Genomic DNA, 27,174 nt, shown 5'->3' on the forward strand with positions numbered 1-27,174 from the left:
GCTTGCTTCTGCCTCTTGAGTGCTGAGATTTAAGGCGTGCACCACCACTGCCCAGCCATGATGTCTTATTTGTAGCATGTACAGTTATTTTTACTGCATGTTCCTCATTGTCCTTTGGAATTGTTGGTAGGATTAATTTTGTGTCCAAGATTAGAAAAACTGTTTTTTTCAACTGTGGTGGTGGGGCACCCCTTTAATCTCGGCACTTGGGAGGCAGAAGCAGGCAGATCTCTGTGAGTTCAAGGCCAGCCTGGTCTACAAAGCAAGTTCCAGGACAGCCAAAGCTACACAGAGAAACCCTGTCTAGAAAAACAAACAAATATATATATATTGAAAAAGATGAGAATCAACTGTAAAGAGCAACTTTAAAACTATTGAGGAATTTTTAATGTAAACTAGATTATTATTATTATTAGATAGTATTAAGGAATTACTATTAATTATTGAAGGTATATTAATAATACAGTGTTTATATGAAAAAGTTTTTAGTAGTATTGTAAAGTATTTTACAAGTGTATTGACACTTTAAGGTTTGTCTGGTATTCAAACATACACAAAACAATGTAATAGGGCTTAAGAATTTTGTGATTTTTTTTATATTTTTTAGATAATTTTTATTTGTATAAACGTATTGCCTGCATATATGCCTACTGTCCAAGAGGGGATCGGGTTCTCTGGAACTGAAGTTAGCATGGCTGTGAGCTATCATGTGGATGCTGGGAACTAAACCTGGGTCCTCTGCAAAAATAACCAGTGCTCTAACCACTGAGCCATCTCTCTAGCCACTGATTTGCTTTTTAAGTTGGATGTTTGTGGGTAATACTATTTTGTCTACTTACGGAATGTCCAAAATAAGTAATAATAATAATAAATCACTGATGCTATATGGTAGAATTGACATTCTTTTGCAAGAATACTACAAATTCAGATGGACGGCTGCAGTGAGGCTTCTTTGTTAGTGTCTCTTACCTAACTTCTGTCTTTCATATATTGTCTATGCTACCATTTCTGGATACAACTTTGCAGAACAAGGAGTTATCTCAACAGAGCAAGAAGCTACATCTGTCACAGGAGGTGATGCAGTTCCTGAAGCGGTAACATGAATTTTCTTTTTCCTTTTTCCCCACATTCTTTTGTCTTGATATAAGGTCTTACCTGAAGTTAGTCTGGCTTTTAACATAGGATCCTCCGTCCTTGGCCTACTAAGTGCTAGGGTTTCAGGCATATGCCACCACATCCAGTTTGAACATCCTTTTAAATGAAAGTTAAGATTTTCATTTTACATGAGCCTACAGGTTAATTGGAAAGCTTTGCAGGCTTTGTGGATGAGAATTCCAGATGTGATTTCTATTTCAGTTATTCACTGTGTGATTGCTTCTTTGCTGCTTTTTTTGTTTGTTTGTTTTGTTTTTTTTCTTCCTGAGACAAGGTTTCTCTGTGTAGCCCTGGCTGTCCTAGAACTCGATGTGTAGACCAGGCTGGCCTCTCAGAGATCTGCCTCCCAAGTGCTGAGATTAAAGGTGTGCACTACCACCTGACTGTGACTGCTTTTTTTGTTTTGTTCTGTTTTTTGAGACTGGGTTTCTCTGTGTCATTTTGGAGCCTGTCCTGGAACTTGCTCTGTAAACCAGGCTGGCCTCAAACTCATAGAGTTCTCACTATGTAATCCTGGCTTTGCCTGGATCTCATTTTATAGACCAGGCTGACCTCAGATTCATAGAAATCCTCCTGCCTCCACCTCCCAAGTGCTGACATTAAAGACATGCACCACCAGGCCTTGCACTGTTTAGTGTGTTTGTTTGTTTTAGGACAGTCTTGCTATGTAGCCCAAGCAGGCCTTGTTTTAGTGTTTGTATGTTTCTCATCATTGGATACATTTTAGTCAACTCCCTGTTATGTACACTGTTGCTCTTTTTTCCTCCTTTTAAAGTTTTTCTGATATAAGTCAAGAACATCCTTGGAAGGTTAACAGATAGTTGTGATTATATTCATGAGATATATTTCTAGCAGAGATTGCTATATCAAAGGAAAGTATGTTTTAATTTTGATAGATGAAACTTGCATTTGAAAATTTATGCAACCTAATACAGCAACAGTATGTAAGCATGTCTGATTTTCTTTTCTCATTGAGACAAGGTCTCACTCAATACTCCTGGTTGGCTTACTAAGTAGCTTAGGGTGGTCTTTGAATTTGTAGCAATGCTCCTGTCTTGGGCTCCCAAATGCTGAGATAATAAACATATATCCACAGTAGTGATTGGTATCATCAGGTAGCAATATATGCCTGTGTAGTAAATGAAAAAGTTTTTTTAGTTGCATTTAGTAACTATAAATGATTGTTTATTGATCAGTGTGTGTATTTTGTTAATATTTTTATGTTGTTTTCTCATATTTACCTTTGACTGGAATGGCTATAGAAGTTGATGATCAGTTTAATTTTGTATGTATAAAGAACCTCCTTGATATTCAGGAGGCAGAGGCAGGTAGATCTCTGTGAGTTCAAAGACAATCTGGTCTACAGAGTATGTACCAGGACAGCCAAAGCTGTTATTCAGAAAACAACTATCTTTTTTCTATCGAAAAACAAAAAATAAAAAAGTTTTTTAAAAAGAACCTTCTGCGGGGCTGGAGAGGTGGCTCAGAGGTTAAGAGCACTAGCTGCTCTTCCGGAGGTCCTGAGTTCAATTCCCAGCAACCATATAGTGGCTCACAACCATCTGCAATGAGATCTGGTGCCCTCTTCTGGTGATCAGGTACATGCAAGCAAGCAGAACACTGTGTATAGAGAATTAAAAAAAAAAAAAAAGAAAAAAAGGGCCTTCTGGACTTGAACAAGGATGGCACCAATAGACAGGCTGATGTAGAAGAGGGAAGCTGATGAGTGAGTCTTCAGCCGTAGACAGAGAACTGTAGGCAACTGAAGAATGCTGAAAGCAGGAGAAATGGTCTTCTCTGGAGGAGCACACCAAGTGGTGACCCAGGACTGAACGGTCAGCCCTGAAAACACACATGCAAGTGACATCATGTGACCGAGCAGGTTGTGTTTATATTTTATGTGTGTGTTATGTATACATACATACAGATAGATGTATATATACACACATGCACATGTGTAACAACAAAGAAAAAGAGGACATATAGGAGGGGTTAGTAGTGCACTTGATTCAATGCCAGTCTAGGCTATCAATCAAGACTCTGTCTCCAAAAAGTAAAACTACCTACTACCTGGTGTGATTGTTGGTTATCATGGTAGTTTCCAGAATGTTTTTGCTTCACTTTCTATAGCTTTGAACTGGTAACTGTGTTTCTTTGTTTGAATTGGAAAAGAAAGAGAATCAAAGAATTTTGTAAGATCAAAAACAGGAGGCCAGAGTGGTAGCTCTTCTACTGGTAAAGGCACGCCCGAGACTCACATTGTGGACAGAGAACCAACCCCCAAAAGTTGTCTTCTTAACCCCACATGAAATAATGAATGAATGAAAACAAAAGGTGTGTCAGATGTGGTGTGCGTGCTTAATCCCAGCACTCAAAAAGCTAAGTTGAGAGAATGTGAATTTGAGGCTAGTATGGTTCAATATTCAGGCCCTTTCTCAACAACAGCAAAAAAATCAGTATTAATGGGATATAGCTTAATGGTAAAAGACATGTTTAGCATGTATAAGGTTCCACCCCACGCCAGGCGGTGGTGCACAGCCTTTAATCCCAGCACTCGGGAGGCAGAGGCAGGCGGATCTCTGTGAGGTCGAAGCCAGCCTGGTCTACCAAGTGAGTTCCAGGAAAAGCGCAAAGCTACACAGAGAAACCCTGTCTCGAAAAAAAACAAACAAAAAAAAAGACAAAGGTTCCACCCCAGGGGCTGGAAAGATGACTCAGCAGTTAAGAGCATTGGCTGTTCTTCCAGAGGACCCGGGGTTCAATTCCTAGCACCCACATGGCAGCTCACCACTGTCTGTAACTCAAGTTCCAGTGGATCTGACTCCCTCACAAAGATATGCAGGTCAAATACCAATGCATATTTAAAAAAAAAAAAAGTTCCACCTCACCCCCCAGAAGTAAATAGTATATATAGTATACAATGTATATTTTGTCAGATTGTATTTTATAAAAACGACATGTGTCTAGTAGGTATTGCACATTCTTTGCAGCTTTTCAGTTAGATTTATATCGTTTTGGTGCAGTTTTATTTGGTAGTTTGCACACGAGACTTGTTTTTGCACTTTGTCACTTGAATGCATTTCAACTTTCATCCAGCAGTCTCCCCAGAAACCCAAGGTTCTGCCTTCTGTGGATGATGAAGAAGGGGAAACTTGCACAATATGTTTGGAGCAGTGGACCAGTGCTGGGGACCACCGGCTCTCAGCCTTACGCTGTGGGCACCTCTTTGGATATAGATGCATTTCTAAGTGGCTCAAAGGACAAACACGAAAATGTCCTCAGGTAAGAACCGTAAACAAGGACTATGCATTAAATCAGAATCCCTAGAACCATACTGATTGTGTCTCATTGGACTCTTTAGTGCAACAAGAAAGCCAAGCACAGTGACATCGTTGTCCTTTATGCCCGATCCCTCAGAGCTTTGGACACAAATGAACAGGAGCGCATAAAAAGGTAGGTAAGGGCTGGTGAGGTAGTTTAATGGGTAAAGGTACTTGCTTCCAAACCTTACTCAGAAAATTGAATAATCAGTTCTTATATGATGGAAAGAAAGAACTGACTCCTGCAGGTTGTCCTCTGACCTCCACATAACACACAGTAAATGTGGTAAAAGGGGGAAAAAGTTTTAAAATCTGCCTCACTAGACTTTCTTGACTTCTTTTTGTTTGTTTGTTTCTTGGGGGTTTTGTGTGTGTTTTTTTGTTTTCAAGACAGTATCTCTGTATAGCCCTGATTATCCTGGAACTCACTCTGTAGAGCAGGCTGGCTTCAAATTCACAGAGATCCGGCTGCCTCTGCCTCTCCTGAGTGATAGAATTAAAGGTATACACCACCACTGCTGCCTGGCTAGACTTCTCCAGTTCTCTATGGTGCCTGTTTAACCCTCTGCTACCTGTACAAGCCTTTGGCTCCTCTTAGTACTAGGAGGATGCGCATATTCAGTGTGAGGTCCTTTTCTTTATCCAGAGGCACTCTTTGCTTCTTCTTAAACATATCTGATAAGGAAATTATCCATCTACTTTTGTTATGACCCTGGGGTTTTACTTACTTGTGACTTGGGATTTCTGAGGATCATTCAAGTTATGATCTTAGACACTGTTATTACATAATCACATTCTGCATGATTTGTTGCCTATACAGCATTAAAAATGTGAGGCTGGGAGCCAGAGGTGGTGGCACATACCTTTAATCCCAGTACTCAGGAGGCAGAAGCAGGCAGATCTCTGTGAGTTTGAGACCAACCTGGTCTGTATAGAGTTCTAGGATAGTCATGGCTACATAGACCATGTCTCGAAAAAATAAAAATAAAAAATGTGAGGATGAGAGTGGGAAGTATAGCTTGGTGGTAGAGCACTTGCTTAACATTGCAAGGCCCTGGATTTCATCTGAGCACTGGGGGATTAAAAAAAAAATTTGAATCAAGATCTGGTTTGGCATGGTTGTCCACACCTGTAATTTTAGTAGTTTGGAGGCTAATGCAGAATTGTGGGAAATTAAAAACCAGCCTGAGCAAATAATGAGCTCCAGGCCATAGTAAGACTCATCTTTTTATTTGTTTGTTTGGGTTTTTTGGTTTGGTTTGGTTTAGGATTTTTTTTTTTTTTTTTTTAAACAGACTCTTACTATGTACCTCTGGCTGTCCTGGAACTCACTTATGTAGATCAGGCTGGCCTTAAACTCAGAGATCTGCCTGCTTCTGCCCCAAGTGCTAGAATTAAAGGCATATACCACCATGCCCAGCTAAGACTCAGTCCTTTATCTTTTTTTTTTTTTTTTAAGTTTGAAGCTGCACACTATGGCACCTTATGGTAGTTTCAGATGCTCAGGCAAGAGGATTGTTTGAGTCGAGCAGTTCAGGGCCATCCTGTACTACATAGGCTTATCCTCATCTCAGTTAGTGGTTGAGAGCACTAGCTGCTCTTGCAAAGGACCCGGATTCCATTCCATGCACCTACATTGGACAACTCACAACCATCTTTAACTCCAGTTCCAGAGGATCTGACAACGTCATCGGGACTGCATGGGGCACTGTATGCATGTGATATATACAGATAAACTGAGGCGTGCCCACACACATCTGAAAGAATTAATTAATTAATTTGTTTATTTACTTATTTATTTATTTTGGTTTTTTTTCAAGACAAGGTTTCTCTGTGTAACAGCTCTGCTGTCCTGGAACTCACTTTGTAGACCAGGCTCGTCTCAAACTCACAGAGATCTGCCTGCTTTTGCCTCCCAAGTGCTTGGATAAAGGCGTGCCCCACCACCGTCATAAATTTAAAAAGAAAATTATATAAGAAATCCCCATGTTGGGTTATAGAGATGGATGGCTCAGTGGTTAAGAGCACTTAACTTCTTTTGGAGAAGACCTGAGTTGAATTTCCCAGCACCCTCATGGTGGCTTACAACCATCTGAATCTCTGGTTCAAGGAATCCAATGCTGCCTTCTAACTTTGGGCACCAGACATGCTCATGGTACATGGAGATTCATATAGGCAAAACATTCATATGCATTGAAGGAAGATAAATAAATCTTAAAAGAAAAAAAAATCCCATCTCAAATAAAAACCAAGCTGACATGTACCTTAGTTGGTGAAGCACTTGCCTAGTATGCCAAAAGCCCCAGATTCAAGCCCCATAACAACATAAACTTGGTGAGGTTGTATGTTTGTAATTCTAGCAGTAGGGAGGAGGAGACATAAGGATCAAGAGTTCAGGGTCAGCCTAGGATACATGAGACCAAAGCTCAAAGAAAAAAAGATTCAGCATATTTAATGTTTTGTTTGTATTTGGAAACCATCTTATCTTAACCCAGGTTGGCCTGGAACTTCCAGTGATCCTTCCGCCTTAGTCGGCCAAGTGCTGGAATTTCCGGTGCACACCACCGTGTCTGCCCGGCACATTGCTGAGTGGTTTTCTTTGATCTGCGTCAATCTTCCCTTTAAAACAGCATTCTTTGTGGAAGATGTTAAGTGAAGTTTGCACATACAGTATTGTAAAAAAAAAAAAAAAAATGCTTTTGTAAGTGCTAGATAGTTGCTAATAACACCACTTAAAATATGATTTAAGGGGCTGGAGAGATGGCTCAGTGGTTAGGAGCACTGGCTGCTCTTCCAGAGGTCCTGAGTTCAATTCCCAGCAACCACATGGTGGCTCACAACCATCCATAATGAGAAATGATGCCGTCTTCTGGCCTGCAGGTATACATGCAGACAGAACACTGTATCCATAGTAAATAAATAAATCTAAAAAAATATGATTTAAGAACATTAAAAATGGTGGTGCATTAGCTAGTGAGATGGCTCAGTGGATCAAAGCATTTGTTATGCAAGCCTAATGACCTGAATTTGATCGCTGGAATCTTCAGTAGAAGGAGAGAACCCACTTGTAAAGTTATTCTGTGATTTCTATACATACATAGTGGGGCACACAAGCACCCCATTCTCACATTGTAAGAATTTTTTTTTCAAATGCTGACATATTCATGGGAAATAGAAGCAGGAGAATCACAAGTTTGAGGCCAAGACTAGGGACATAGCTCAGTGGTAGAGCACTTGGCTAGCATGCACAAAGCCCTGGGATCTATGGCAAAAACAAATAGAAAAGAAGAATGCCTAGCAACTTCCAAACTGCCTGTGCTACATAGGCCCTTCTCTTGAAAGAAGAGGATGACTAAAGTTTAAAATATCCGCCATTGAGCAAATGGCGGTGCAGACATGATTCATTTGGGAGGTTGTGAAACCTTTAAGAGGCCAAGATTGACTGAAGGAATTGGTTCACTGAGCAGGGAGGGCCTTAGGAGTTAGCCTGACCTCTTGACTTCCTGGTTAGCAGACATGTAAGCGAGCTTTCATAGAGCCACCAGTTACCACGATGTTACCTCATACTATGAGCCCAAACAAATCTTTCCTCAAGTTGTTTCTTGTTGAGTAGTCACAGCGATGATAAAATTTCACTTACAGATGTTTAACACAAATACAGTTATCTTACTCCAGGCAGTTATTTTTTTAAAAAAGGATATATGCAAAGGTTCACTTAATGAAAATGATTTATGTTAATAATCTAGGTCAAGTAGATTAATTAGTTGAATAAACTGACATCTATGTGGTGTGATATTAGACATTGCAAAAAATGTTTTAAGTACACACACATCACACAAAAACATCATTGTGACTACATTTTGTTAGTATTTCCTTCCTTGTTTTTACTCATTTGCTTCAGTTTTGTTTTTGTTTTTGTTTTCTTGGTGGAGCAAAGTCCTATCATCATTGCCCTGGGGAGACAGGCTAGAAGATTTCAAGTTCAAGTCACTATATAGTGAAACCCATTTCCCCAAACCATAAAAATCATTCATTAAAATACATACTTGTGTTTAAAAAGCAAAAATCACACTGGGGATATAGTTCAGTGCTATCCTAGAATAGCCTACAATTCCTTGAATTTGAAACATAGTACCACCAGAAAATGAAGACAAAAGCATCCAAATGGCTATCAATGGGTCATGAGGTTTTAAAAACACTTTACTTTAGCCTGTTTAGGAAGAATAAAAAAATTTCAAAATGCAGCTGGTCATGGTGGTACACGCCTTTAATCCCAGCACTCAGGAGGCAGAGGCAGGTGGATCTCTGTGATTTTTGAGGCCAGCCTGGGCTACACAGAGAAACCCTGTCTCAAAACCTACTCCTAAAACAGAAAGAAAAAGAAAAAACAAAGCAGGCATTGGGGGCTGGAGAGATGGCTCAGTGGTTAAGAACACTGGTTGCTCTTCCAGAGGATGTGGGTCATTTCCCAGCGTCCACATGGCAACTCACAACTGCCTGTAACCCCGTTTCCAGGGGATCTGAGGAAAAAACAAAAAAAGAAAAAATATGAAAAGGCTAATAAATAGATAATGGAAACAAATTAAGTCCCCTTTGTACTCAACTTCTATCAAATCTTAACATTTTGCTGCATTTGTTTTGGGGCATTTCTAAAAAAGTCAGTTCTAAGCAAATAAGCATTGTGCTTTTCTGAAGTCCCAGCCACCTCTGAAGATGAAGGGAGGTAGATAAACCACTGTAGCCTGAGTTCTGTTTGAGACCAACCTGGTCAACCTGTCAGAAGCTGCTTTTTAAGTACTGTGGAGGCATTTGTTGTTGTTTGAGATGGTCTCTAAGTTGTCCTGGCTGGCCTTGCAGTCTATAGACCAAACAAGCCGAGAAATTTGACTTCTACTATTGAATGGAGACTGAAAATAGCATAGGAAAATCAGAGAAAGACCAACTCATTACTTGAGCTAAAGCACATTATAAAAGATTAAACTTAAATGTGAAAAGATTATCTATTGGTGTAAAAGAAAATAAACCGCTGTTAGTTGTCACAAAGTATGTAAATTATATAACAATCAAACTAACAGAAGTACAACAGCTAGAACTTAAAAAGGAAGTTTACACTAAGCAAATTCTAACAAAAGGCCAATTAGAATGAAGGCAAAAATGCTTGTACTGACATAAAAAATAACAATATATAATCATAAATTTGCATGTACTTAAAAACAATTTCAAAATATGAAATAAAAAAGCTAGAACAAAATTCTGCGTCACTGAAATAGCAAAGAGAAAGATTAAAAACTAGAATGACAATGCTGCCCTTATTTATTTCATGAGAAAAAAGAATCCCCAAACTATTTCCACTGACGACATTAAGACAAAAAAAAAAAAAAATCAGATTAGACTAAATATGGTGGCACGTTCCTGTAATGCCAGCAACTAAGGAGAGGGTGAGGCCATGTGTGTGTGCCAGTTTTCACGTTTAAAGGCTTTGTAACATTCTGGCTTGGGGTCACAGTTCAGCTCCGAACCTGTTCTGCAGCCCTGATCCATCTACAATTACATTTTTCACCAATCAGGATTCGGGCATAGGGACTTTCCTTGGAACATATCTGTGGTACACATATCTTCTTTTCATTGGTTGGTTTAATCAAATGTAGTCAGGTGGCTTTCCTGCCATTCTTGTCTCAACTTACCAACCAAGATGTCAGTTACCCAGGGGGTGTGGGGAGGTCTTGGGAAATTAAACCTTATTTGACCCTTATTCAAAATGGAAGTTCTATCCAGAATGGCTTCATTCGGCTCCTTCTTACACTGGGTTGTCTTCTGTAGCTTTCCTAATACTCATCTGCCTCTGGCTTTTCCCTTCTAGTGACTTACTGAATGAACAAATGCTCAGGAAGCAGGCTGAGTTAGAATCTGCTCAGTGCCGGCTCCAACTTCAGGTCCTCATTGATAAATGCACTAAACTCAATAGCCGTGTCCAGGTGAGTTTGTCCTTTCTAGTTCAAAAAGTTTTTAGAACCAGAATTAAAGAGAAGAGCAGTTTAAGAGGAATCAAATTACATAAGTTGATCTCAATTTGCCCAAAACCCATATTTCTATGAACTCTGTGAGGGCTTCAGACACAGTGCAGCCACTAAGGACTATCAATATTTGATAGTTTTCTGCATTCTTTATTTCAGTTACTTGGAGAAATACTCTGAAATGTAGTTCTTTAAGGTTCATGGAAACATTTTCATGATTGGCAAGAAATGTTTTATTCAATCAAGAAATCATAATTGGGGGCTGGAGAGATGACTGAGCAGTTAAGAGCACTGGCTAGAGAGAACCTAGGTTAAATCTTAGCACCCACATGGCAGCTCACAACTGTCTGTAACTCCAGTTCCAGGATACCTGACACCCTCATACAGACATACATGCAGGCAAAACATCAGTGCATATAAGTAAAACATTGAACCATTCTTGAGGGGGAATAAAAGCTTTCATTTAATCTGTTTCCTTGTAGTCCTTAGAAACCCTTATTATGCGGCATCAGAATCAAGTTAGGCAGCAGCACCGGGGCTCCCAAGCACGTTGCGGGAACTGCTTACCCTCCAGCCAGAACCAGCATAAATACCACTTTGAGAAGACTTTCACAGTGTCCCAGACAGGAAACTGCCGAATCATGGCGTACTCGGATGGTTTGAGCTGCCTAGTGGTGTCACAGCCTTCTCCTCAGTCCTCCTTCATTCCAGGTAAACAATTCAGAACCTCTCCTTTGTGTTCATTGTTAGATACTACTTGCTTCTCTTCTGTTTTTGAAGAATCTTGGGCTCAGTAGTGATTAAACACTGAAAACAGGCTATCTCCTCTCCTCACTTTTTTTCTGTCAGTTCTCTGTTAATTGAATGCAAGTACTTCGGGTGCTTCAAAGATGCCTTTCATAGTGGCACATGCCTTTAATCCCAGTACCTCACAGGCAAGTGCAGACAGATCTTTATGAGTTCCAGGCCAGGCTAGCCTCTTCTACACAGCAAGTTCCAGGAAAGCCAGGACTACATAAAGAGACCCTGTCTCAGAACAAACAAAAACCCTGTCTTTCATAGCTAGGTCTCCTGGCACACACACATACCTATAGTCTCAGAATTCAGAAGGTTGAGGCAGAAGTTTGAGGACACTGTGGTCTACATAGTGAGACCCTGTTTCAAACAAACAGAAAATGTCTCTTTCAGCTACAAATAGTACTTTTATCACTGCACAGGCTATTGCCTTCCTTTAAAAAAATTCTTTCATGTCTGTTGCTTTTATTTTGCAAATTCATTCATCAAGAATGTAGAAATAACTAGTAATCATGTGAATGTGAGAAAGGAGGTACATGGATGGAAGTGTGGGTCATTGATGTAGTCCAAGGAGAATATTCCCTGTGTATGTCATTTACTGTACAGATTCATTTGAGAGTTTTACTAAACTATTCCAGAGACTAATTCAAATTTAAACAAAGTTTAATATTTTGGAATATCAGGAATATAATAGTCATTTTTATTAATATATATTAATGGGGGGCTGAAGAGATAACTCAGTGGTTAAGAGCACTTGCTGCTCTTTCAGACAGGAAAGTGGTAGGTACTCTTTTGGAGTTCCATAGTTCAAAGCCTAGCACTCATGTTAGGTGTCCCATAACGATCACCTATAATTCCAATTCCAGCTCCAAGGAATCTATTGGCCTCTTCTGGCTTCCATGGGCACCCACATTCATGTGCATATACCCACACAGAGACAAACACACATAAATAATAAAGCTGGAACTGGAGGGAAGGTTAAGAGCAGTAAAGTTCATTAACTGTTCTCCAGAGGACCCTGGTTCAATTCCCAGCCACACATATGGCAACTCACAACCATCATAAACTGTAACTAGTTCCAGGAGATCTGGCACCCTTTTTCTGGCCTCCAAGGGCACCAGGCATGCACATGGTACACATCATATATGCAGGCAAAGCAAAATATAAATATTAAAAATAAAGCTTGCCAGGACTGAGTTGGCTCAGTGGCTAAGAGCACTGGCTGCTTGGTTCAGATCTTAGCACCCACATGATGGCTCACAACCATTCCTAACTCCAGTTCCAGGGGATCCAGTGCCCTCTTCTGACCTCTGTGGGTACCAGACACACATGTGGTGCACATGCATACATATAGGTAAGGCACCCATACTCATAAAATAAATCTTAAAAAAAAAAATTGCCATCTTAGTTTCTCCAACCCCTTGTCTCTGTTCTTTATTGCTCATATCCCTCTTAAATCTTGAACAAATTATGCTTAATATTTGTCTACACAACTTAATTTGTTTTGGCCGTTTGAGACTGGGTCTTGCTATGTAGACCAGGCAGGCCTCAAATGTCTTTTGTTGTTGTTGTTTTTCTAGAGACAAGGATTTCTCTGTGTAGGCCTGGTGTCCCGGAGCTCTGTAGACCAGGCTGGCCTCGAACTCACAGAGATCTGCCTGCTCTGCCTCCCAAGTGCTGGGATTAAAAGTGGGTGCACCATCACTGCCAGGCTGCTTTTAAATATATATATATATATAAAATAAAATTTTATTTTTTATCTTAACGTGCATTGGTGTTTTGCCTGCATGTATGCCTGTATGAGGTTGTCAGACAGGTGTGAGCTGCCATGTGGGTGCTAGGAATTGAACCCAGTTGCTGAGTTCTCTCTCCAGCTTCCCAATATTGCTTTTTATCTCCCTCCCAAATGCTAGGACTGTAGTGATATCCTACCATGCCCAACTGTCCCAACAGCTTTACTGAAGTACAACTTGTAAAATAAAATTGTACGTATTTAAAGTAGCATTGAGGAGTTTTGTAATCTTTTACCTATCCTTAATCTCTTCTCACTCATAGGCAGCCACTGATCTGCCTTTTGTTACTGTGTTGCATGTTCTTGAACTATATATGAATGGCATCATACAGCCATATCCCTTTTTTGTTTGTTTTTTAAGACCCATATTTTTATGTAAATTAATAGTTTATTGCTGGGTAGTATTTCATTGTATGTGTACATTGTAGATTTGTTTATTCATCTATCTATTGATGGATATTTGAAATGGATTTTGCTTTTTTAAAAGGTATAACCCCGGGGTGCTGGAGATGGTGGCCCTTTGATCCCAGCATTCAAGGCAAAGACAGGCAGATCTCTGAGTTCAAGACCATCCTGGTCTACAGAGCAAGTTCCAGGACAGCCAGGGCAATACAGAGAAACTCTGTCTCAAAGCAGAGGTGGGGGGGGGGGGGCATGTATAAACCTGGGGAATACTCATTTTCCATTATTTGACTAGCTGTTTTCTTTTTTCTTTCTTTCTTTCTTTCTTTCTTTCTTTCTTTCTTTCTTTATTTATTTATTTATTTATTTATTTATTTATTTATTTATTTATTTTTCCCCGAGACAGGGTATCTCTGTGTAGTTTTGGTGCCTGTCCTGAATCTCCCTCTGTAGACCAGGCTGGCCTCGAACTCACAGAGATCCACCTGGCTCTGCCTCCCGAGCGCTGGGATTAAAGGCGTGCGCCACCACTGCCCAGCTGACTAGCTGTTTTCTAAAGACTTGGATTCCAAGAAAGATAAGCAAAGGTGCTAATTACTTTAAAAAATAGTTTGATTTTGCCATAATTTACTTCTCTATGCCTTTTTTGAACTCTCTTCTTTGGTAGGCTTTGGTGTTAAGATGTTGAGTACTGCCAACATGAAAAGCAGTCAGTATATTCCTATGCATGGCAAGCAGATTCGTGGATTAGCTTTCAGCAGTCAATCCAAAGGCCTTCTGCTCTCTGCTTCCTTTGACAATACTATTAAATTGACCAGGTAAGTGAATCAAGGGTAAGATTGGGCCTGGGCCACTGTGCATCGAATTATTCTTAGTTCTCTTATTGATCTGAGGCATTGTCTCCTTTTGAAAGTATATATGCAACAGGCACATGCCTTTTATCGCAGCACCCAAGAGACACAGTCAGATCTCTTGAGTTTTAGGCATAGTGAGTTCCAGGACAGCCAGGGCTATATAGAGAGACTGTCTCAAAATAAATAAAAGTATATAAACCCTGTGTGGTGATTGAAACCTGTAATCCTAGCACTTGGGATCCTGAGAGGCATAATTGTTATCATATGTTTGAGGCCAATCTGGACTACATAGAGAATTCGAGGACAACTTGAACTACAGAGTTAGAAGAATAACAGAAAAGTGAACATAAAGCTGAGTGTGATAGTAGATACCTCTAATCCCATCACCTGAATGGACAGCCTAAGATGAATGAGACAGAAAATAAAAGTGACATAGTAGGTCACTAAATTAATGTGTAGTGAGTGACCTGAATCTGTTGTTTTTTGTAGTGCTTCAAATTGAACCTGGGTCTGGAATATGCCAGACAAGCATTTTATCATGGCACTATCCATCCATTTTTATTTCTTACTATGAGGTTTAGTAATTGACCTAGGCTAGCCTTGACCTTGGAATTGTCCTTCAACCTTTTGAATGGCTCGTGTTTCAGGTCTTCACCAAAGGCTGGGTTGTCCTAATTCTTTAAAATCCCATTAAAAAGAAAAAATACTTTACTCACTTTTATTTATGTGTATGGGTGTTTTGCCCTGATGGATGACTGTGCACCACCTGAATAGAGTGTCTGCAGAGGCCATCAGATCCTCTGGAACTGAACTGGAGTTCTAGATGGTTGCTAGTCGCCATGTAAATGCTAAGAACTAAATCCAGATCCTCTACAACAACCATAAGTGATCTGGACTACTGAACCATCTCTCTAACCCCTAAAATTATGTATTTTTAAATACATATTAAACTGTGTGGATGAGAGCAATGTTCTGTAGATGTTGGGATAATGATGTGGAGGGATCATTGATGCCTCCTACCATAGAATTGCCACGGCAACTCAGAACCCAGTTCTGTCCCCTGGATCATTAGTAGTATAAGCCAGACTTGAGTGTGATCCATTCTTTTCTAGCCAGCTTCCTATTCCTCTTGACTCTTTAAGAAAGGCAGTGGGAGGCAGCAGGTGGATCTCTGAGTTCAAGGCAAGTTTGGTCTACAGAATGAGTTCCAGGACAACCAGGACTACATAGTGAAAACCTGTCTCAAAAAACAACAACAAAAAGTTGGGGGATAGGGATGTGTAGTAATTCGATGGTAGAACACATGCCTGATAAGCATGATATTGGTCAGGAGGAACCCTAGAGAAGGCTCGGCTCATATAAAAGCACTTACTACAGAAACTTAATGACTTGAACCCATGATTGGGGGAGAGAACCACTCCAAAAAGTTATCCTCTGAACTCCATACGTACAATGTGGCATGCATGCATCCACAGTCTCACACATATATACGCTATATAAGTGTGTGTGTGTGTGTGTGTGTGTGTGTGTGTGTGTGTGTGTGTGTGTGTTTTAGATGAGGATAGGACTGGGTACTAAACAGATGGCTAGTTCATTTCCTAGTAGTTAGCATTGAGCAGCTCCAAGACCAGTTTCAGGGGCCTAATACCCTCTTCTGGCCTCCTGTGGTATCTATGCAAAGACATACACAAATAAAAGTTTTTAAAGATTTATTTCATCATGTACATTTGTGTTTTGCCTACATGTATGTCTGTGTGAGGGTGTCAGACCCCTGAAACTGAAGTTACAGACAGTTGTGAGCTGCCATGTGGGCGCTAGGAATTGAACCTGGATCCTCTGAAAGAACAGCCAGTGTTCTTAACCGCTGAGTCAACTCTCCAGCCCCCAAATAAAATCTTTTAAAAATGGGTGAAGGTATGCTAGAAAGATGATTTGGTAGTGATGAGCACTGACTGCCCTTCCAGATGACCTAGGCTCAGTTCCCAGCACCCACATGGCAGCTTACAACTGTCTTGACTCCAGTTCCAGGAGATCTAAAACTCCTTCTGGCCTCCTCAGGAAGGGTACTCATATAGTATACAGACTTGCATGTGGACAAAACAATTTATTTATATATATATATATATATATATATATATATATATATATATATATATATAATAATTAAAGGGGGGGCTGACAGGGTGGCGCACATCTTTGGCCCAAGTTCTTGGGAAGCAAAAGGAAGATCACAGTCCAAGGCCAGTCTGGTCTACTCAGCAAGTTCTAGGGCAGCCAGGGTTGCATAGTGAGACCCTATCTCAAAACAACAGTAAGGGCAGGGACAAACGGGAGATGTAGCTCAGTGACAGACTGCTTGCTTACCAGGCATTAGTCCCTAGGTTCATTGACTACCACCACAAAAAGTGTGTGTTTGGGGTGGGGGGTGCTGTTACACAGTGTTGTTAACGGCTACTTCTGGGTGATTGGATTATAATTTTTGGTTTCCCTTATATTTTCTACTTTCTTGTATTGCTTACTGATTATCTTGTGTGACAGTTAATTATAGAGAAAGTAATTCAATAGAGAATAGAATGTATCGTTTGTGTATTTCTTCAGCTTACCCTTTTACTTCATTATAATTCAAGAATTAAGTCTGCAGACCAGAAAACACAAGTGTTTTGGAATTGAGAACTATGCAATTCCCAGAGGAAATATGAAATCCAGATAGTTTAGGGTGCGGATATGTTCTCAATAAATATTACTTTGTTAAACTGGAGAGATGGCTCAGAGATTAAGAGTACTAGCTGCTCTTCCAGAGGTCCTGAGTTCAATTCCCAGCCACGTCATGGTGACTCACAACTATCTGTAATGAGATTTGGTACTCTCTTCTGGCCTGCATACATGCCACAACACTGTATACATAATAAATCTTAAAAAAAAAAAAAAAAAAAACCGGGTGGTGGTGGCACACGCCTTTAATCCCAGCACTCAGGAGGCAGAGCCAGGCGGATCTCTGTGAGTTCGAGGCCAGCCTGGTCTACAAAGTGAGTTCCAGGAAAGGCACAAAACTACACAGAGAAACCCTGTCTCGAAAAACCAAAAAGTAAAAAATAAAAAATATTACTTTGTTAAATGTTTTATTACTCAACGTTATCAGCATTGTATACAAGATTTTCTTAATATATAGTGGTAAAAATCTCTTATAACTCCACAGCCTAGAAACAAATACTGTGGTGCAGACTTACAATACTGGACGTCCTGTTTGGAGCTGTTGCTGGTGTCTTGATGAAAACAATTACGTCTATGCTGGACTGGCTAATGGTTCAATTCTGATATATGACCTACGGAACACAAATGCCTATATACAAGAGTTAGTTCCTCAGAAAGCCAGGTAGGAAAAACTCATTTTTATGTAGATCACAACAGCATTCTTTTAGATTGCTCCTATATTATATTGTTCATTCCTCGGAGTGTCGCAACAATTGACCACTAGTCTAAGATCTAGTACTTTTATCACTTCAGAAGCAATAGAATTTGAGGCAGGGTGTGGTAGCATATCCCAGCACTTGGGAGGCAGACAGGTCTCTGAGTTCAAGGACAGCCTGATCTACAGAGCGAATTTTAGGACAGTCAGGACTACACAGAGAAACCCTGTCTTGAAATACTAAAATAAAGTGTTTGGTTTGGTAACTTCTGCATAATTAAATTCATAGGAACATAGCTTGCAGGGTGGTGTTTGTGAAAGGATTCTTAGCATATAATATCATTCCTAAACTTGCAGATGGAAATTTAGAAGATCTAACCAAAGCAGGGGGGGGGGGGGGGCTGGTACACACAGCACCCTTAATCCCACCCAGTACTCAGGAGGCAGAAGCAGGCTGATCTCTTGAGTTGGAGGCTAGCAAGTTCTAGAGAAAGTTCAGGACAGCCAAGGATATACAAAGAAACCCTTTCTCTTTAAAAAAAAAAAAAAAAGGAAGAAGAGGAAGAAAGTCTAACCAATGCTAGTTGCTTATATCTACAATCCCAGAACTTGGGGGGTGGGCAGGGGAGGCTGAGGCAGAAGAATGGTTATGAGTTTATGGTGAGAAATTTAGAAAAAAAAAAAAATCATCTTTTTTCTGAGTTAAAATGTGGTTGCTTTAGGCTGTTTTTGTTACAGGACTTTCTTTTGGAGTATCTATCTAATGTATCCTGTTGAAAGTAGATTCAGAATGTTATGTGTATTTCCTTTTTCTTTCTCCTATAGAGATAGCTAATTGTTTTTAGATAGTACAGGAAAATATTCATCCTTCTGTTTGACTTCTATTGAGATGGGAATGTGGCCCGGGTTTCCTGGTCATGAGGTCTGGAGCAGCCAAAGTATTGGATTTGGAATGTGTGTCATGGTTTTCTTTTTTGCCTTCAGATGTCCTTTGGTATCTCTGTCATACTTACCCAGAGCTGCTGTGGCTGCATTTCCTTATGGTGGGGTGCTGGCTGGAACCTTGGAGAATGCGTCCTTCTGGGAGCTAAAAACAGATTTTTCTCATAAGCCTCATGTGCTATCCTTGGAGCCAGGGGGCTTTGTAGACTTCCAGACAGAGAGCAGCACTCGACACTGTCTTGTGACTTACAGGCCTGGTGAGTTCTGAAGTTCTTAGGGACCTGCTATTTTGGTGGTTGGGGGAGATTTGTACAGGAAAGAAGACATTTCCCTTTGAGTGGCTTTGGTAAGCCTCTCCAAGGCTGGCAGGCTGGTTGTGTTGAAACCTTTGGTACTACAGTGGAAATGATGGCTCCCATTTCCTCCAGAGTCCACTTCCCTACCGTGTATTGGAAAACTCTGCCATGTGCTTCTGGAGTCCATTGCATTCACCTTCAGGTCACTTTCATCTGCCCCTCATGTCACCTAAGAAAAAGGTCCAGGTGGAAACAGCCTAATACCAGATCAGGTTTTTAGTTGTTCCATATTTGAGGCCAGCAAAGTTAAGTAAGGCTGACAGTCATGGTTTTGTGGGACTATCTAGGCAGATGACCTTTACCATCTCCAAATCTAGGGATAGAACTCTGAACAGCTATTAAATTTACAGGCTTGTTTTGTTCTCACCTTTAAAAAAAAAAAATCTGTATTCCTGATGAACCATGTTGGTGGTCAGTTTAATGAGGGTTTGCCTTTTTAATTTGGTCTTGAGATCTCAAGAGAATGGCTGTAAATTCTAGCCCTGTTCTAATGGGATTCTAGATATTTAGTAATGGTTGGTTATGGTATGCCTTTCACAAAACATGTCTTTGTTCTGACAAGCACCTAATATCTTAAATTCTGACCTGTAACTAGGTGTCTCTCTCACAGGAAATTTGTTTATACTTTTGTTGTGACTCTTACCTGGTCTGAGTCCAATTTATTCCTATCTAGACAGCTGTTGTCTGAGAGCCCCGACCAGATCAGAAGATAGATTCAGGGGTTGGAGAGATGGCTCAGAGGTTAAGAGCACTGGCTGCTCTTCCAGAGGTCCTGAGTTCAATTCCCAGCAACCACATAGTGGCTCACAATCATCCATAACGAGATTTTGTGCCCTCTTCGGGTGCACAGGCGTACATGCAGGCAGAACACTGTATACATAATAATTTTTTTTTTTGTTTTTTGAGACAGGGTTTCTCTGTGTAGTTTTGGTGCCTGTCCTGGATCTCACTCTGTAGACCAGGCTGGCCTCAAACTCACAGAGATCTGCCTGGCTCTGCCTCCTGAGTGCTGGGATTTAAGGCGTGCGCCACCATCACCCAGCTAATTTTTTTGTTTGTTTGTTTAAAGAAGATAGGTGAGACACAGAGGCAGCACATCAAAACTCATAAGATAACAAAAGGAAGTTTACTACTTAAAGCTCCAGGGAAAAGAACATGCTTTGTAGGGCCCGTCGGAACAAGAAGGAGCCATCTGGGGTACATAAGTTCCATCAGTGGGTCTAGAGGGGGGAAAAGAGCTTGTAAGATTTTATTAAGGTTTATGGACATTGTCCCTTAAACTTTCTGGCGGAGGAGGGAATTGGCTAGTTTAAAGAAAACATGAATAGGGGAACTTATTTCTATGGCTGATGTCAACCATTGTGCCTTATTTGTAATCAACAATTTTAGAATGTGTTGAATTTTGACTTAGATGAAGAACAAGTGGAATATATAGCAAACAACCAACCACTCACATATTTTTATTTTTTCATTTTATGATTTTTTGAGACAGTCTTACTGTGTACTCCTGGCTCTCTATAGTACCACCAACCTCAAACTTGTATCAGTCCTTCAGCCTCAGTCTTTGAAGTGCTGGAATTATTGACTCGTTAGTTCACCATACCTGGCTAATGGAGAAGCCTCTGTGTATGCTGATTTTAAGTCAGGCCTAAAACTGGGTTCCAAGGTCAGGTTTGTCACATTGACCATCAAAGTGCCCATTTGTGGGTAGATCTCATCACTGCACATTTTTTTTATTTGGGAAACTGTAACAGTTACCACTTCTGGCCTTTTGGTTCTTACAAATCATGCTCAGACTTACATAGAAAGCTTGAGGGTTGGGCTAGAGAGGTGGTCCAGGAGTTAAGAACACTGACTGCTCTTCTAGAGGACCTGAGTTCAATTCCCAGCACCCACATGGCGGCTCACAACTGTCTGTAACTCCAGTTCTAGGGGACTCATCACCCTCATATGGACATACATGCAGGCAAAACACCAATGCAAATAAAATAAAAATAGATAATAAGAAAGAAAGCTGGAAGGGGGGTGTCCCATTTTTTTCCCCCAGCGTTTGTCTGTCTCTCAGAAGTACCTGAGATGTAACTCTACTTATTATAGCTAATGGAGTACTTAGAATACTTGAAAAATAAATTCCCCAGGAGGTCTCAGAAGATACAATGATTATACAAAACCAGTGCATTTCTAGAGTTGTTTCTCCAGTAGGAAAAACCTATTGCAGATAACTTCCTGTAGTCAAAAGGTTTTTCCAGTCCCTCCCAGCCACACGGGTGGGATAAATCTCTCTCACCCGCAGTCCTGCAGCCACTTATAAGAATCATTCAGAGGCTTAATATTAACTGTCAATTGTATGGCCTATGGCAGGCTTCTCTCTAGCTAGCTCTTCTAACTTAACCCATTTCTATTTATCTATAAGTTGCCCTGTGGCCGTGGCCTACCAGTATTTTCACATCTTGCTTTGTGGCGGCTAGACTCTGCCTTTCTCTTTCCTGTCTCTCTCCTTGGATTTTTCTGCCTGCCTCTAAGCTGCCTTGCCATAGGCCAATGCAGCTTTATTAACCAATAGGAACACCATATTTTCAGTGTACACATATCTCCCAGCAACTTCCTTTATCCTAGTCCAGGCTTCTGAATTTCATTGGTGCTGTGTTGTATTTGCTTTGTAGGTCTTGTGGGTTTAATGTATTTAGCTTTTTTCCCCAGCTAGGTTGTAAGTATTTGAGGTTCAGGTACTTAATTTCTTTTGTATCATCTCCATGAGGTAACACCAGCTTCTCTATCTCGTAGATAAAAGCCATAACACCATACGAACTGTGCTATTGGAGATGTCTTACAAACTGGATGATGCTGGAGAGCCTGTCTGTTCCTGTCTTCCTGTGCAAACGTTCCTTGGGGGACCCACTTGCAAACTTTTGACCAAAAATGCCATCTTCCAAAGCCCAGAGAATGATGGCAATCTCCTAGTATGTACTGGGGATGAAGCATCAAAGTCTGTCCTGGTGAGCCTATTTTTATTGTGTATTTAAAAATAGTTTGGGGTTTGAGGGCCTAGGCCTAGCCTAGTGGTAAGGTACTTGCCTAGCATATATGAGGGAGTCAGTCCCAACCACCACCACACCAGTCTAAAGGTAATAAGGCAGAGAGCAATACCAAAAGACATCTGTGGTTTCTAAGTGCACAAGCCAAGCAGGGGCACACATATAAATATATACACGTGTACACCCAAAACTATCACTGGTATGTAATGATTACACCATAGGTGTTAAACAATATGAAGTAATAGTACAAGTAAAGGGAAGAAAGCAGGATTGTTAAAACATCAAAATTTACTTATGAAGTTTCCTAGGAAGTTGGCTTATTTGGTAAAATGTAAAGTACTTGCCATGAAAACATGAAGACCTGAATTCCCTAGTGATCATGTTAAAAGCCAGACAAGGCAGGACATACCTGTAGTCCAAGACCTTGGGAGGTGAGGCAGATGTTCAAAGTCAGCTGGGTCCACATAGTGAATTTCAGGTCAGCCAGAGCTGCACAGTGAGACCCTGTCTCGAGAGAGAGAGAGAAGTCTGGTGGTGGTTTATTGTTATTTTAATACATGTTTTGAGCCAGGGTCTCATTGTATACTCACCATAGATCTTGCTGGCCTCAAACTCAGATCTGCTTGTGTCTGCCTTCTAAATGCTGGAGTTAAAGGCATGCCTGACGTACCTCAAGTGTTACAAACTGTAGTGTATGATGTTGGGGGTGGTGTGTGCTCCAGTGCACAGGTAGAGGTCGAAGAACAAGTATGTAGACTTGGTTCTCCTTCCACCTTTACCTGGGTTCTGAGCATCTAACTCAACAGACTTGCATGGCAAGTGTTTTTTCTCACTGAGCTACCTCACTGGCCCTATTTTAGATACTTTACAAGTTTCTTGTAATAAATGTTCTAGGAAAGAAAACACTTGCTAGAATGTATGTTTCATGGCTGGAAAGATTGTTCAGCAGTTAGGAGTATGTTAGGGTCCTGTTGGAGGATCCAAGTTTGGTTCCCAACACCTAAATTGGGAGGCTCACAGCCAGCTGTGATTTCAACTCCAGGAGATCCACATTCTTCTGCAGGTACCCCATATAGACACACATAATTAAACTAAATATAACTTCCTTGAGGATTGAGATAGTGATCTTGTCTCATTGACTCTTCTGTCTCTAGAAGAGACAATATTTAGGAGACTTCTGGCACGCAGATGAAAGAAATGAGTCCTTGACTTGCTTTTCAAGCGTAGGGTGTGCTAGTTTTGCACAGTGTTAACACTAGAGACTGCTGTCCCCGGGGCCGGGCTGCCTAGCTGCTGACTGTCTCTGCTTGCTGTTTTTAAGTTGTGGAATGGTGGCAGTGGCTCGTTGCTGCAGGACCTGAAGACCGATCAACCTGTCTTGGACATCTGCCCATTTGAAGCAAATCAGAACAACTATTTGGCTACCTTAACTGAGAAGGCTGTCAATTTTTATAAATGGGAGTGAGCATGGTCTTGAGACCTTCCAGACATGCTGCTGGTTAATGTTAAATAGGTTTTTAGCACCTAGTAGCCCTGAACAAGATACCTGTTTGTACGTTGTAACTAGAACTTTTGGATCATGGGTTCATTTGGATTAGTGTGATTCTAGGTCATGGAGACACTAAGATTGTGTATGCTATTTGCACCAAAAAAGTACCTTTGTGAATCTTGCCTGAAAATTCTTTAAGTTCTGCAGGATCTTACAGGCCTCTCAACCAGCTGTTATCTGGGATGTGAGTGTGCACAGCATTTTGGGGCTGTGATACCCAACCAGCCTGAATTGTCTTGGGTAGAATTTGACTTCTTTTCAAGTTTGAGTGCTCATAACTTTTTAATGACTTGATCTCACCCACACCCCTGCCTGCGCTGCCTGCCCCCAGTGTCTGGTACTTCACCTGTGGTGTGTGTTGTGGCAACAACAGTTACATTCCAGGTACACGTGCCTACTAGAATGTTGACAAGTCCAATGATGGAGGTAGCTGATCAGCTAGCAATATGTAGAGCCAATAGCTAAAGCTTGTGTGCATTAAGTTCATTGTGATCACTGTGACAGGTAACGGAAAGGACCAGTTGTTCGAACAATTGTGAAAAATTTAGATTTTTCTACTTAGCTTAGAATCCTCAGGGGTTTTTATTCCCCACCAAGCCAGTGCTTAAGGACATACAATTCCCAGCCCAGGTAAAGGCTTCCTTCCCATGTGAAATGTTTGATTCTGAGTTCTTTGATTTGCCTCCCCATTTTTTCTGAAAGTGTTGTTAGTAAAGTGGTTATTCTCAGGAGATAGGAGTGAGTGGTTAGACCTAAGGATGACAGAAAGGACAACACTAGAAACTTCCATTCTGCTGGTCCTGAACTGTCTGGCACTTAGAATTATGCTCAGGTTACACTTGTCTACTTTGTCTTAGGCTACTCCACTAAACCACTGCCCCTAGGACACCTTGTCTCAAGGTGTAGACAACATGGCTGTCTCAAATTTGTTGGTGAGGTACTATCCTTTTTAATAAAAGTTCTGTCCTACCTATCAAAGTCCTGAGCTGTTTGGGGGATCTTTATTAACAGCAAGGGATTGTTAAGGTTACTTTTCCCAGGGTTCCAAGTTGTGGCTGTATGTATTTAATGAAACCTTCTATTTGAAGATTTTTGGGGTTTTTTTTTGGGGGGGGGGGGCGGTGTTTGTTTAATTTTAAAGCTTTAAAAATGTCAGCTTCCACAGCTTGGGGAAAAGCTCCCCTCCCTCCCTCCCTTTTAAAAGTAGCTACCTAAGCCTGGAGCTTCAGGGGCAGGATAGGATTTAAATTAAATAGAACTCAGTTACTTCAGCAGATGACCACAGAGAAAGCTGGGGGTGTCAGGTTTGTCTGGGGAAGGGTTAAGATTTGACTTGTCTTGAAGACTGTTTAACTAAGGCTGACTGGGGAGATTTACCACCACAGAAGCTAAAGCAAATCAATATCAAGCCATGCCACTTTTTGCATTTCCACAATAAAATTGGATTCGGGTAGGAAGGTGCCAGGGTCTCGCTTGTTTTTTGCTCTATCACTGAGCTGTATCAGAAACCCAAATCTGTGTTTTGGAAGCAGATTCACATGATGGACTGATTATCTAAAGAAAACCTTACCCTACCCTGCCATTACTTGCAAGAAACTTCATCTCTAGACCCAGCCTCTAATCGTCTTAGCACCAGCAGGATGTTTGTTTTTAATCTTGTCATAATACATTGGGATTTCTGAATATTGCTGTGTTTCAGTGTCTGTTGTAATGTTAGCAAAATAAAGAATTTGCCATGTGTAACACCAACCCCAGTGTCTTGTGCCTGTGTCTAGTAGAGGCAGGAGTATACCTGCCTCTTGGGAGTTGGGGAGGGGGGGCATCATCTTACTCTAGTATATTCTCCATCTCATCCAGTACTGGATATGAATTACACAGGATGATCCCTAGAGCTGAAGTAAACATTTAATGTACTGTTTCTTTACTTGTCTGATTTACTGCTACTGAGTCAGTCTCACGTAGCACAGGCTGGACTTTAACTCCCCACATAGGAAAGACTGGCCTTGCTTCTACATAACCTGCCAAGTACAGGGATGTACTTGCAGGTGTGCTCCATTGTGCCCAATGTAAATATTTTACCTAAACTGGTGAGGCTCCAGCTGCCAGTTCTTTTTTGCTGTTGCTAATTGGAAGCTACATTTGCCTCTTAAATAACCCAGGTATGGGAACACATACTTGTAAGCCCAGCACTGGAATCTGAAGCTGGAGGATCGCGAGTTTCAGGCCAGACGGAGTTACATACTGAGGATATACTCTTCAAACTTGCTTGCTGGCTGGCTTCCTGTTACTGCTCTAAATTGAGGAGCCCGTAAGGTGGAAGAAATGGGAATTATTTATTTTATTTCTTAAAATTACTTGCCAATGCTTTGACAGGGGTATTAGTGAGCAGGTATAGGCCCTTGGGCTCCGCCTACTCAGCGCAGTTCTAGCCACTTGCTTCAGATTGTCTTTTCTGTTTCAAATCAGGGTTTTATTGGTACAAACAGGCTCTGCAGTTAACTGGAAAAGCTGGAAATGTCTTCCAGTTAACAAAAAATAACAGTATACTGGATTCCAAGAGGACAGAATCTAAAAGTATAACCATACTGTTATTACAAAGCCAACTGTTTCAAGGAAAAAGTTCTGGGGTAGAAATAAATCCCAAATTGCTAAGAATCCTAACAGCATTTTTATTTATTTATTTATATTTTTTTAAGTTATTGTGTTTCTATCCCTGGCTGGTCTGGAACTTAAAATGTAGCTATCCTTGTAGACCAGACTGGCGTTTCTCCCAAGTGCTGGGATTAAAGAAGTACAAAGTACATCCTAATTGGTAAAGAATTTGAATTATTCATTACAAGGAAGAAATGGCTTTAAAATCTTAATGAAATTAAAACCAGGTATGCCAGGATTCTAGAGGCTGTGCAGGAGGATCTTGGGTTCAAGGCCAGCATGGAGACAAATACCCTGTGTCCCCTGCTTCCCCCCACCCCACCCCCAGGAAATGGCATGCACATGGTGTTTCAGGTTTTTTGTTTTTTGGTTTTTTTTTTTGGTTTTTCGAGACAGGGTTTCTCTGTGTAGCTTTGCACCTCTCCTGGAACTCACTTGGTAGCCCAGGCTGACCTCGAACTCACAGAGATCTGCCTGGCTCTGCCTCCCGAGTGCTGGGATCAAAGGCGTGCGCCACCATCGCTCCGGCTGGTGTTTCAGTTTTACATGTCCTGGTCCTTCCACCCTACTTATACTACTGATAGCCAAGTAGAAGTTTAAAACCCGGGGAGGGCTGGAGAGAAGGCCCAGTAGTTAGGAGCACTTGCTGCTTTTGTGAGGATCTGGGTTCAGTTCCTATGACCGAACAACTGTCTTAACTATAGTTCCAGGGAATCCAATGCCTTCTGACCTCCAAGTGCACCAGGCAAGCATGCAGTGCACACACATAACATTCAGGCAAAACACAAGTACAAATCTTTTTAAAACTGTTTAAAATGTTAAAGCTTATTTTGATTCCAGGTTTCTGACAGTGTAGGCAGATAACCTTTTTTTGTTTGTTTGGTTTTTTTTTTTTGGTTTTT

The 27,174-nt window shown here is 40.9% G+C and overlaps 1 protein-coding gene across 3 annotated transcripts in view; it reads left to right on the plus strand.

Annotated features, from left to right (window-relative positions):
• Rfwd3 (ring finger and WD repeat domain 3) overlaps positions 1-25,369 on the plus strand; it is a 34,015-nt gene extending 8,646 nt beyond the window's left edge. For 2 of the 3 annotated variants that reach the window (XM_059263985.1, XM_059263988.1), the window contains exons 4-13: positions 1,027-1,094; positions 4,252-4,437; positions 4,517-4,608; positions 10,336-10,450; positions 10,972-11,200; positions 14,146-14,296; positions 17,529-17,705; positions 18,723-18,937; positions 21,821-22,032; positions 23,393-25,369. In XM_059263985.1, the coding sequence (XP_059119968.1) occupies positions 1,027-1,094; positions 4,252-4,437; positions 4,517-4,608; positions 10,336-10,450; positions 10,972-11,200; positions 14,146-14,296; positions 17,529-17,705; positions 18,723-18,937; positions 21,821-22,032; positions 23,393-23,536 (1,589 nt within the window). In that variant the 3' untranslated portion in view covers positions 23,537-25,369. The remainder of the gene's footprint in view (positions 1-1,026; positions 1,095-4,251; positions 4,438-4,516; positions 4,609-10,335; positions 10,451-10,971; positions 11,201-14,145; positions 14,297-17,528; positions 17,706-18,722; positions 18,938-21,820; positions 22,033-23,392) is intronic. The other variant, XM_059263987.1, reaches the window with a different exon arrangement.
• Positions 25,370-27,174: the final 1,805 nt, after the last annotated feature.

This window comes from Peromyscus eremicus, chromosome 5 (assembly GCF_949786415.1).
Source record: "Peromyscus eremicus chromosome 5, PerEre_H2_v1, whole genome shotgun sequence".
In the NCBI taxonomy this organism is placed as follows: Eukaryota; Metazoa; Chordata; class Mammalia; order Rodentia; family Cricetidae; genus Peromyscus; species Peromyscus eremicus.